At 38.3% G+C, this 12,171-nt stretch overlaps 1 protein-coding gene across 1 annotated transcript in view; it reads left to right on the top strand.

Annotated features, from left to right (window-relative positions):
* Positions 1 to 12,171, top strand: part of Fdh (alcohol dehydrogenase class-3 Fdh) — a 53,059-nt gene that overhangs the window by 17,218 nt on the left and 23,670 nt on the right. Inside the window, exon 6 of the mRNA XM_083131902.1 lies at positions 8,250 to 8,380. Coding sequence (XP_082988028.1) covers positions 8,250 to 8,380 — 131 coding nt within the window. The remainder of the gene's footprint in view (positions 1 to 8,249; positions 8,381 to 12,171) is intronic.

Raw genomic sequence — 12,171 nt, 5'->3', positions numbered from 1 at the left:
AAACCTAATACTGCAAGATCGTCATGTGACATACTGTGAGATTGAGGCAACCATAGGCATTAGTTCCACCAGCATATATAAAATATTACATGATCATTTAGCTGTGAGAAAGGTATGTTCTCGTTGGATCCCACACAATTTGACAAAAACTCAAAAAGACGCTCGCGTCAATTGGTGCAAACAAATGCTCAATAAATACAATCGTGGTGCTTCAAAAAATGTATATAATATTGTATCAGGTGACGAATCATGGATATATGCATATGAGCCGAAACGTAAACAGCAGTCAACTGTATGGGTGTTTCAAGATGAACCCAATCCAACAAAAGTTGTTCGCGCTCGAAGCACATCAAAACAAATGGTCGCCTGTTTTTTCGGGAAAACTGGTCATGTGGCAACTGTGCCTTTAGAGGAACGTAGAACGGTCAACTCTGAATGGTACACAACAATTTGTTTGCCAGAGGTCTTCGGTCAAATACGGAAAACAAACAAATGCCGTCGGATCATTCTTCATCAAGACAATGCCAGCTGTCACACATCTCGTCTAACAACCGACTTTATGAACAGTCAAAAAATCGAATTGATGGGTCATCCGCCGTTCAGTCCTGATTTGGCACCCAATGACTTCTTCTTGTTCCCGAATGTCAAGAATAAATTGCGTGGACAACGATTTTCATCGGCGGAAGACGCCGTTGGTGCGTTCAAAAACCATATTATGGAGGTGTCTCAAGAAGATTGGAAAAACTGCTTTGACAAATGGTTCGAACGAATGCAAAAGTGTATTGACCATAAAGGAGAATACTTCGAAAAACAATAAAGCAGTTTTCAATGCCAAATTCCTGTTTTTTCATTGTTAGGCTCAAAATATAAATAGTGACCCTCGTATGCCATAAATCGTCTGTAATGCATAGAATGCATAACATTTATAGTTTTTTTTTTGGCCAATTTGATTAATACCCACAGAGACCATTGACACACATCGAAAATTTTTGCAAGTGACTCCATGTCTTTCTTTACTTTGTACAAAAACCTTTTTTTATACCTTAGTAACTTTCTCCATAGTGAACGTTCTTGCAGAGAATCTTTTTCTTCAATAATGTTTTAAAAATATCCACATAGTTAAAAGTCAATACTCAATTCAAGGTTCATGTCTCGATCGCTTTTTGTGTAAAAACTATACAATGAGATGTTTCAGAGCAAAAACTTGACTTCATAATACGTATGCAGAACTACATATTCATATGTCAGTGTGCTACTCGTACAAGGGAGATGTAGAGCTAACTTATTATCTTGAATACTGTTGTTGGAAAATGGTCGGATTTTTGATTGAAAGTTATTTACATAAAATAATCAGCAGCCCTGATGGCATAAAGTAATATGCCCTCTTGTAATAAGCGAATCCAGGTTCAATCCCCAACCAAGACACAGTGGTTCAGGTTCCATTTTAAGCGGTAGGTCCAATCACAATGAGGATATCTGAGCATAAAGTGGACTCAAACAAACAAAATTTTACTGACAAAGCCAGTTATTATTATTATTATTATTATTATACTGTGTTCTGGTAATATTTGGCCACTCTACTTCAGTTTTAGGGCCACAGTGTACTAGCGCAGTGTTTCTCAACTGCCCCGCTGTGACCCATTACCAGGCTATGAGAATTCATTAGAACCAGTGATTGCCAACTATTTCAAACCCAATTTTGTATTTGTCAAATTTCAAGGGTGCATATTAATGCATAACGTTAAAAAAATAGAGATAAAATATTTGAGCAGAGCATCAACTTTATAAACTTAATTTACCACCCTCTGGTCTTAACGGTTGATTTATTGTTGTTGTCGATTTATTGTTTTAAGTCCACTTTATGCACAGTAAGGCTAATTGGGACTGGACCTACAGTTTAAAGTGGGATCCGAAACACTGTGTGCCTCCACCGGGTATTGAACCCGGAACCCCTTGATTACAAGGCAACGATGCTACCACTTTGCCATCGTGGAGAGCCCTCAACGGCACAAGGTGTGCTCCATGACAAGGTTTAGCAGCTACTTATTACTTCAAATTATACATAAATCACTTGAAAGCCAGACTGGTGTAAATTGATTCTGAATTCTTTTCTCCAGCACTGGCTACCTTGAGATGGTGTTAAAGGCAACCAGAACATGGTGTTGATCACATCATATCTACTATGGCCATGTTCAGTACCTTATCTCCACACCCCTTTGTGCGCTCGTGGTACAGTGCAATGCAGGGGGAATGGTTTGTCCTTTTCTTTTTACTTTGCTGGCCAAATATAAATGATAGAAATTGGTAACAATTAATGATTTTTCTAGAATTTTTAAAATTATGAAAAATAAAACTACTAATATGCAAGAGTCGATAACATGAAAAGATCTCAATTATGCATGGAAAAAGTCTCATACCTCTATTTGTATGTAAGAGAAATTGTTATATGTAATACACACAATGTACACTGGAACAACATTCATATTTATTGAAAGTGATGATTGTTAAAGTGACCTTGAATGAAAATACAGTTTGGACAGATCTCGAATTTTATTTAACTTCCCAATAAATAATGTATGGCAAGCTGATTTTGTTTGGTTCCATCATGAAATAATAAAGTATATTTTTAGAAATGTGTTTCAAATTCATATACTGTTACTACAAATTGTGGAAGTAAGTTACGGACTACACGTATTCTTTTGCAAATGGAGAACACTATTTGAACTGAGAAACAAATAAACTCCTTCATTTTTTGGAAAGAAATATTAATTATGTATTGAGGCCTCTTGAACTGGAAATAATGTTTCTGAAAATTTTTAACACTTTGTATCTTGAAGATAAGTTATCTTTAATTGATTGAAACTGCGAGAAATATCATTGTTTTTACTTAACAATATATAATTGGATTATATTTAGGGCAAGTATCGATTCAATTTTTTTTCGCCGATACCATAAGATACCAAATATTTTGAGTAGGTAGAGCAGCCAAGAGAAACAACTCATTTGTCAAGATTTGTCCATTTCTAAAGTTCGTTCACCCTTCCTTGTGAGAGGTTGGGGTCCCGCACAAGAATTCCATGTACATTTCTGAAAATGATGCACCCTCCTGAGAAGCAAATGACTACAGCCGGGAAGAAATAACCTGGCAGTAACGTCACTCCCTGCTAAGTCAGCGTTGCCAACTACTATGAAAGGAACCATAGCACGAGTAAGAGTACGAGCAGCAAGGATCGCGGTGCAAACTACCAATCTTCAATTTAATGTTAGCACTGCTAGATGTTTATTTTATGTTTGTTTATTTTAATTATTTCATATAATTCGGCTTTCAGCAAACCTTCTGCATGCGGAATATTGTGAGATGATAGCCACGACTTCATTTCATCCTTCTGCTGTTTGATGTTGGGATTTTTTTCAGTAACTTGTTGTGGTATGGAGGATTGTCACACACAATAACAAGTTTGGGGGCAGATTGGAAAGAAGCTGTTCTTCGAACCACAACATAAAATGGTTAGCGTTCATCTCCCCATGATAGTCACCAGAAGTTGTTTTTGAAAGGAACACTAACTTCGCCCCTCCACAAATCCACTTTCACCACCGGCATGCACAATAATAAACCTGGGACCCTTTCCTGTTGGCACTTTTAACCCCCCCCCCCCCCCGAATCTTTGGAATCCAGCCAAACTTTGGGGACAGTGTGGTGTGTGTTCACGAAACTTTCATCTATATAAATGAAAGACCGGCGGTTTGCTCTGTGCGCAGTTCTTTAACTTCACGCAACGCAACAATGCTGTTTCGTTCAAGGAGTAGCTTCCTGCTGTTTACGCTGTGCTTTTTTAAATCTGAATCCTAATTTTCTTATGATCATACGCAACGACCAACGCGAAACCTTAAAATTAACATTTTCTTGCAGTTCCTTCATCAGTTTATGTATGGTGACAACAATGCCTTTCGTGTATTAAACAATGGATTGTTTGGCGCACGACTGCTTCATCAAAAGAATCCAGATTTGTGACACGTTGCTGGGTGTTCGGTCGGTTTTTGCCCGCCGTTGAAAAAGATTTCCCGCTCGCAATCGCAACACTTTTGTGTTTCTTCTTCAAAATTCTCCACACAGATCTTTCACTGACGCCTGTCGCCACGGGCGTTCTGTGAACAGCTGTGGTTTTGTTTTCATCGCAATCAAAGTACTTATACACATTGAAAACTATTTCTCTTGTATCGCTGTGCAAGGGCTTACCTTTCTTTACTCCACTGCTCATTCTACAACAATGACAAAACCAACCAAAAAACCCTCCCTAATAAAGAAACAAAATAGCCTGCAATCCCTCGCTCGTAGCTGCAGTTTGTTAGACTAATTAGCAGTGTGGGGGTTTGCATGCCTGCATCACCCCTCTCGGAATGATTTCGATTGGTTTGCACGCCACCTTGTCGTCCGCTCTAGCGAATGAGCCTTCGCTTCTGGAAGGAGAGGTGAAGGTGGGAGATGACGTCACTGCCAAGCTATTTCTTCTGCGCTGTAGATCAAAGGCAGGGCTAAAGTGAAAGTGCTGCACCCAAACGTGACATTAAAGGCATGTAACTGCCTGGTGGTCAATGCTATGTGAAAATAAAAGAAACCATCCATTGCTAATACTTGTTTGCAAACTCGTTGGTCAAGAACGTGACTTTTTCAAAACTAACATTATTATAATGCTAGGCTCGTTCTGGAGTTCCAGGAAAGGGATGAATGTTGCTGTGGGAGGAAGGGTTGTGGAGTTTCTTCTTGTGCTCTTACCCTTCTGTGTGACTGCTGCCCGATGCTGACACTGCATTGACTTGTTTTTATTGCAATTGACAGAGAGTGATGGACAGCAGGACATGTACAGAGCTGCCAAATGAGCATTAAATATATATCTGTATTTGTAAATATTTTTGTCTTTTTCCTCCCTCCCCAGGTTAATACAAACTATAAGAATGTTTTTTACATTTGTATTTTTTTTGCAATCCTTGTGCACTACATAAATTTTATTTTAAACACTATAACTTTCTCTCCCCTTAAAGACACGTATAATGAAATTGGGGATCATGAAATAAAGCAGGGACACTTACAATAAACCACCGATTTTTTCGGTATATCTGCAACATTTTAACAATGCTTGCAACATTTCCAAAACTACTACTTTTTATGCATCCTCTGGATGTAGAAAGAAGTTCACATAAAATGTCACAGGACATTTTAAATGATATAATGTTATATGAGAATAATTTTGGAGCATTTGATATCATTAATAGAATGGGATGTGATGAGTTTTGTGACTGTAATTAGCCTTTGTTATTTTAAAATGAAATTATACAAGTATCTGTATCGGTTTGAATCGGTATCGACAAATGTGGGTATCGGCTCAGCCCTAATTATAATGAATGTTATGTAGTAGTAAATATGTGAACAAGAATTTATTAGATTTTAATGAGAAATCGTGAAAAAGATAAAAAGATAAATTACTTACGTCTGTGAGTACGAAATGGACGACTGGACTGGACGAAATAACATGGAGACGCATCGAAGAGCGACATTTTAGGACTGTTGAAAAGGCAAAGGCTAAAGATATCGACACAATTAGGAAGAAATCTGCCAAATTAGGAATTAACAAAAGGGTAAATTGGGGAAAGAGTGGAGGCAAGAGGGATGGTGAAAAGAAGGTTATTGTTTTGAATTTAACAAAACATGAACCTCCTAAAACTTTGATGGAAATTATGAAAATGGGACCCAAATTCGCCATCAAAGATGAAACCTTGGAGAAAGAGGAATTTATTATTGCCACTGAAAAGATTGCGGGGAGGTTAGACGTAAAAGAGGACAAGACTACGGTTAGGCAAAAAGTATGCGACATTATTGACGAACAAATGCATATAAGCGTCAGGGATCAAAGCTCATCTAAGGGTACTAATAGGACCCAAAGGGAGGTAAAAGGCAATAAACTTAGGGAATGCTTCCATAAATTGAAAAAATGGGTTAAAGACAACAGTTTGTATTTAATCAGGTCTGACAAGGAAAATAAAATGGTGATAATTGAAAAAGAAGAATATCATAACAAATTGGAGGATAGTTTTAGGAATAACGATTACGAAGAAATTAAAGGGAATCCTACCAATAAGATTAAGAATGAGGTCAAGAAAGGCATTGAAACCAGCATTACTCTGGGTAGCGTGGATAAAAAGAAACTCCTTAAGGGCATCAAGGAAGGGAATATTCCCACTGCATTCGGCATACCAAAGACATAAAGAGGGGGTACCACTTAGACCCATTATTCCCATGTACGAACACCCAGGCTACGGTTTAGCCAAATAGTTGATTAAGAGAATGGGGAAAATTAATGTAGACACCCAATTCAGTGTTAAAAACTCGGTTAGGGTAAAAGAGTCCATTGAAAAATTAGTTATTGGGGAATCTGACACTATTAGTAGCTTTGACATAATTAATCTGTATCTCAGCGTACCCCGGGAAAAAGTCAGAGACTGCTTCCAAAGATGGTTGTTAGATAACGGCGTTGAAATTTTGGTGGCGTGGGAGTATGTCGGATGATTTTTCCTGGTAACAGGATATAATTATTTTTATGTAAATGACAAGATCTTCAGACAGAAATAAGGGTTGGCCATGGCCAATATGGTCAATATCTTTATGCACTACATCGAAAAAACCGCTTCAGAAGGAGTAGGGAAGGGTTGAAATATTATGGGAGGTATGTTGACGACATCGTCATAATCTGGGACGAATACGAACTTGACAAGGTTTTTACCGAATTAGGAAAACAAGACATTAGAATCGGCTTTGCCAGGGAAAACATAGTTGACGGGAGGATCAACTTTTTGGACCTGTGCCTTACCAAAACTGACAAAGTGATTATAACGGGGTTTTTTCATAAACTGTTGGCAGGCGACGCGTACCTCCACAAGAAATTTGAATACTCCAATAGGATAAAGTCAGATGTTTTCCTTAATTTTTCATCCGAGCTGAAAGATTATGTAATGACTAAAAGGAAAAAGAAAAAGAGGAAGCATGGATAAAGAGGGTGGGTATAAAAAATGGGTATAGAATACTGGATATGGGAAAGGGGGCCAAGAAAGCTAAGAAAATAATTAGGAAGGAACGCTCCCACAGCGTTAAAAAGGAAGAGAAAGACAAAACCGGGGTAGAAAAGGGCAGAAATGAAACTCATTTTGTCGGAATACCCTATCGGAAACGTGTCTCCGAAAGAGTTGAAAAAAACAGTGAGAGGATATGGTGTAAAATGCTGGATGAAAGTGCCTCTGAGCATTGAAAAGCATTTAACAGGATATACAAAAGGGGGAGGGGATAGGCATGATAACCCAGAAGGGTAAAAGGGAGTTTATAAGATTGAATGCGAATGCGAGAAGGAATACGTGGGACAGACTGGGAGAAGCATGCACGTCAGGTGGGGTGAACATGACAAGAATATAAAGGAGGGTATACCCAAAACAATACTATCAGAGTACATATTAGTTAGTGGACATAAGATCTCAACAAGGGAAGTTATCAGGAAAGAACAACAAATTGGATAGGAATGTTTATGAAACAGCCTGTATATGCACAGATAATTGGAATAAACTTAACAGAGACAATGACAATTTGGACGACAGATGGATTGCATTTTTCAAACAATGGGATAAAGCCGTAAATAATAACGCCAAGATGGGTTTCCATGTTACAATCGAGGTCAAGAAGGCCGCCGAGGTGGAAATTGTGTTCACCTTGGACTGGTGACGCACCAGTTTCAAGAGGGGAAAACTAAGGAGGGGAAGGTAGCTTCCTTCTCCATGTTGATCATACGCTGCATGTTCGATTCTCCCAAGCACTGGCCAGGTGGCTTCTAACAGCCGCTTAGGATGTTTCTTTTAAGTGTTTTTAGATTAGGAAATGCATGGTTTTAGATATGAGTTTTAATAGTGTGAAGGTCTTTACAGCTACAAAGCGGGGTCTTTTCCATAAGTGTTTTTTAACATAATCTTTTTACCTGTATCCTCAACTAACACTTTCTTAACGTGACACCATGTCAGGTGTCTAAGAATATGTATCAACCTGAAGAAGGAGGCAGTCTTGACCTCTGAAACGTTGTTTTGATTGACATTTCGTACTCACACACGTAAGTAATTGATCTTGATCTTTTTAACGATTTCTCTTTATTCATCAGTGAGTAATATGCACATCACAATATGTTATGGACATTAATATGAATCTTATTCTATTGTAGCGAAGAAGTTTGGAGTAACAGAGTGCGTAAACCCCAAAGATTATGATAAGCCAATACAGCAGATTTTAGTAGATTTGACTGACGGTGGTCTGGATTACACCTTTGAATGCATTGGGAATGTCACTACAATGGTAAGTATCATACTGATGTGTGTGGTAAATTACTGCTACAATTTTTGGACAGGGCAACATGACAATTTGCTATCAAATATAGTAGACTCTGGCTTAACAGAGTTTCACTAACAGGATTGTGCTTTTTGAAAATTATTTCTTCATCCTCCGAATCTAGAATATTAAATGTTGTTCAAGTAGTTTACATTTGGCATGATGGCCTCCAATTTTTTGTCTCACTAAGAAGCATGCCACATTGCAATTGGTGCAGAAATTGGAAATTATTTAAGAGTTAACTTATAATACTTTTTTCTTAATACACTGCATACATATCACAGTAAGCTTGTAATATTGAATTAGAAATATGCTAAGCCTTTTATGACTCCCTTTACTCCAGCACTTTCATTAAAATGGTGTCCCTGTGTTCAGAGAATGGCTGGATAAGCCAATTGTGCTTTCAAATTTTCTTCTCAAAGTCACTTTCAAAAACTTGTATGTTCCTAGCATAGTAGCCGGGTTAACTGGTTTAAACCAAGTTGATTTTAACCATGGTTTAAATCTAGTTTAAAACCTTTTTTTTTTTTTTAAATAATAATGGCACATTTTTGTATTTTTTCTTAAATATGAGGGTTTGTTACGTACCTCATGGGTCTGATGCTAGTTAGTGATTACGAATATTAAACAGAGATGGCAGCACAAGGCATGCAAGATACAAGATTGCTGTAATATACATGACTGTCAGTGTAAATTAGCACCAAAGTATAAGATATTAAAGAAAATATATAAAGATAATAAATTAATAAAAATACTTGTGAAATGAAACATGTACCCATATGTAAATAGATACTAAGTTTAAAGAAGTGAATGTACCAATATAAATTGTTGTCTCCTAACAAATCACAAAAACATTCCATCTTGAGAAGGAAATTGTCGAATATACCTCCAAAATAAATGTAATCACATCTAAACGAAACGAAAGGGAAAAGAAAATAGAGAGAATGGCGAATAAGCAGGACACAATTGAATGATACAACTTTCAGAACAAATTAAATAGAAAGGAAAGTTGAAAAATGTAGAAGTAGTTAGTAAAGTTATTGACTCAAGAAAAGGTGACCCTTTTAGTTTTCGAAACAGTGACCAAGATTAGACTCATTTCAAGAAAGTGATAAAGGATGCAAGTTCAAGCAATGAATCTACAACAGAAGAGGAGGAATATAGGGAATATAAAGATTCCACACAAAGGAAGAGAAAAGGGAAGAGCAGTGAAGATGGAAGCAATAACGAAAGATTCTTAGATATATAGTGTGTCCCACAAAGGGGTTCACACTATTTGAATGTTAATAACAGAGAAAGTATTACAGATAACCTGATGGAACTACTTGTATCTGGATCTGTCATGATTAGTGCTTGTTGCCATTCATTTGTTTTTCTTTAATTTCAGTTGCTAGTAGTGACAAGTAATTGGCAAGATGGCTGGGAACCTTTCCATTGAGCAACGGAAGTGGATTTTAGTGTTTTTGGAAATGTGAGAACATGAAAGAAGTGCAGAGACGATGGCGGGCAAAATTTGATACTGCACCACTGTCACGTGTAACAATTACGAAATTATGCAACAAGTTTGAGAGGGAAGGAACTGTGTGTGATCTGGGACGGTGTGACAGGAAGAAATCAGTATCGGACGAAAGAGGGATGGAAGCAGTGGTACAAACTTTCACAAGATCCCTCAAGAGCCGGACCCTGTGGCTGAGTGATTAGCACATCGTGCTGCGACGCCAAGGGTCTCAGGTTCGAATCCCGCTCAGGCTTGGTTGTTTGTGAATGTCCATTTATCATTTCATCACTCATCCCCATCTTCGCAAATTAGCCAAGAGGCACAAAACGCAAAGTAAAATAAACTAAATCAATCAACGAGATCCCCCAAATTCTGCCCACTATCTATCGTCTCTGCACTTCTTTCATCAGGGTGGCGACAGACCTGGAAAACCTGGAAAACTGGGAAAAGTCAGGGAATTTGAGGTGTCAAGGAAAGTCAGGGAAATGTCAGGGAATTTCGTCTTCATTGACTTTTTTGATTTATTTATTTATTTAAAGATATCGTTATGGAACTCTGCACGGGAACAGGAAATCTCGTTCGTAAGTTTCGGCCTCAACATTTAGGCCCCTTTTATGCGCAACACAACCACGGTGCCAGAAACCAGTGATGGCAGGAGGAGGGAGAGAGAGAGAGAGAAATTTCTCTCGCCTGGGCTTCTCAGCGGGAATTTTAAATTTGAACACTCTTTGGAGGAAAATTGTTATAACTCGGGCACTATGGGAGCAATCTACTTGGGATAAGTTTTGTTTTGCAGCAAACACATCAGAGCATGCAACCGTGTACAATTCAGAACTCCGAACCGAGGAAGGGGTGGTTTGGGGGCAGCGAACCTCGATTTTCAATGAAAAAAACATAAAAATCTGAAGTTTGCCCCCTCTTCTCCCGCTATTTAGGAAGAAGGCGGAAACTTTAGTATTCTTTTCAAAGAATGGACATTTCTCAAGAGAATAAAACATGTTTGATGTTCTTGGGTGCCATACAAGTTGAATAATAATCCAAAATGTGATTTATTATTTTTTTACGAAAAATAGGTAATTTGAATTTTTAAAGGAAAATTGTCATAACTCGGGCACTATGGGAACAATCTACTACGGATAAGTTTTGTTTTGCAGCAAACACATCAGAGCATGCAACCGTGTACAATTCAGAACGCCGAACCGAGGAAGGGGGGTTTGGGATCGCGACCACCGAATTTCAATGAAAAAAAAACATAAAAATCTGGAGTTTGCCCCTCTTCTCCCACTATTTTGGGGAGAGGGGCGCAAACCTTATTATTCTCTTCAAAGAATGGACGTTTCGAAAGATATTGAAACATGTTTCATGTTCTTGGGTTCCATACAAGTTGAATAATGAGCCAAAATGTGAAACTCTGTTCGGAAATGTGGCATGGATATGTTGCGGAAAGGGGGGGGAAAGTTCGTCATCAATAAGAATTTCCCAGGCTTGCTCCAGACCTGTGTCACAGTTTCCATCCAAACATAAGAGTATGAAGGTCCAAAAAGCACATTCATTTCGTAATCAGCACCATGATACCATATGGTTAAGGAGTAAAGGTTAAGCCTCTAAATGTTACGTGGAAAATGCATTGAATTATCATTTTTTCTTGTCCGTATGGGAGTAGTAAGGGGACTTGTCAACAGATGGAGAGGATAAGAGCGGGTGGCGCCGTCCGATAGTTGTCGGACGCCGTAGTAAGGCATTTTGTTGGGTAAACTGAAGGAACATGGAAACAAATATGTTCCATTGATACATACGATTTGTGTCGAATATCGCCACCCGACAAAGTATCTCACTACAACATGCGACAGAAATTGCATGGACTGCAACATCCAACAAAAATCGCATGCATAAACAAGAAGAACTTTACACTGCAAATATGCTGCTGGAATTTTATTACTCTTCTGGCTCATTTCACCTTATTTAATGTAGCAGTGCTTACGAAGGTTTTCTTTCATCATCCTGACGTATTACTGGTTTCGCACAAGTTAACATACGTTTGAAATGACATTGCACTATTCTTAGATACAAGGGTTGGATAAAAAGTAATGGCAGCACTGGTATAATTGGTACTTGACTGTATTGGCAGAGGAGCACGTGTGACATTCCTTCAAAGTAATCGCCCCTCATCTCTACGACCTTCTGTCACACGTATGGAAGGCGTCGTACACCGTCAGCGCGTCCATCTCTGTCGATGTCCCGCAGTGACCGCCCTATAGCA

This window comes from Lepisma saccharinum, chromosome 11 (assembly GCF_977018435.1).
Source record: "Lepisma saccharinum chromosome 11, izLepSacc3.1, whole genome shotgun sequence".
Taxonomy (NCBI): domain Eukaryota; kingdom Metazoa; phylum Arthropoda; class Insecta; order Zygentoma; family Lepismatidae; genus Lepisma; species Lepisma saccharinum.
Note: the sequence above shows the minus strand (reverse complement) of the source record. Positions and strands in the feature narration are given on the sequence as shown.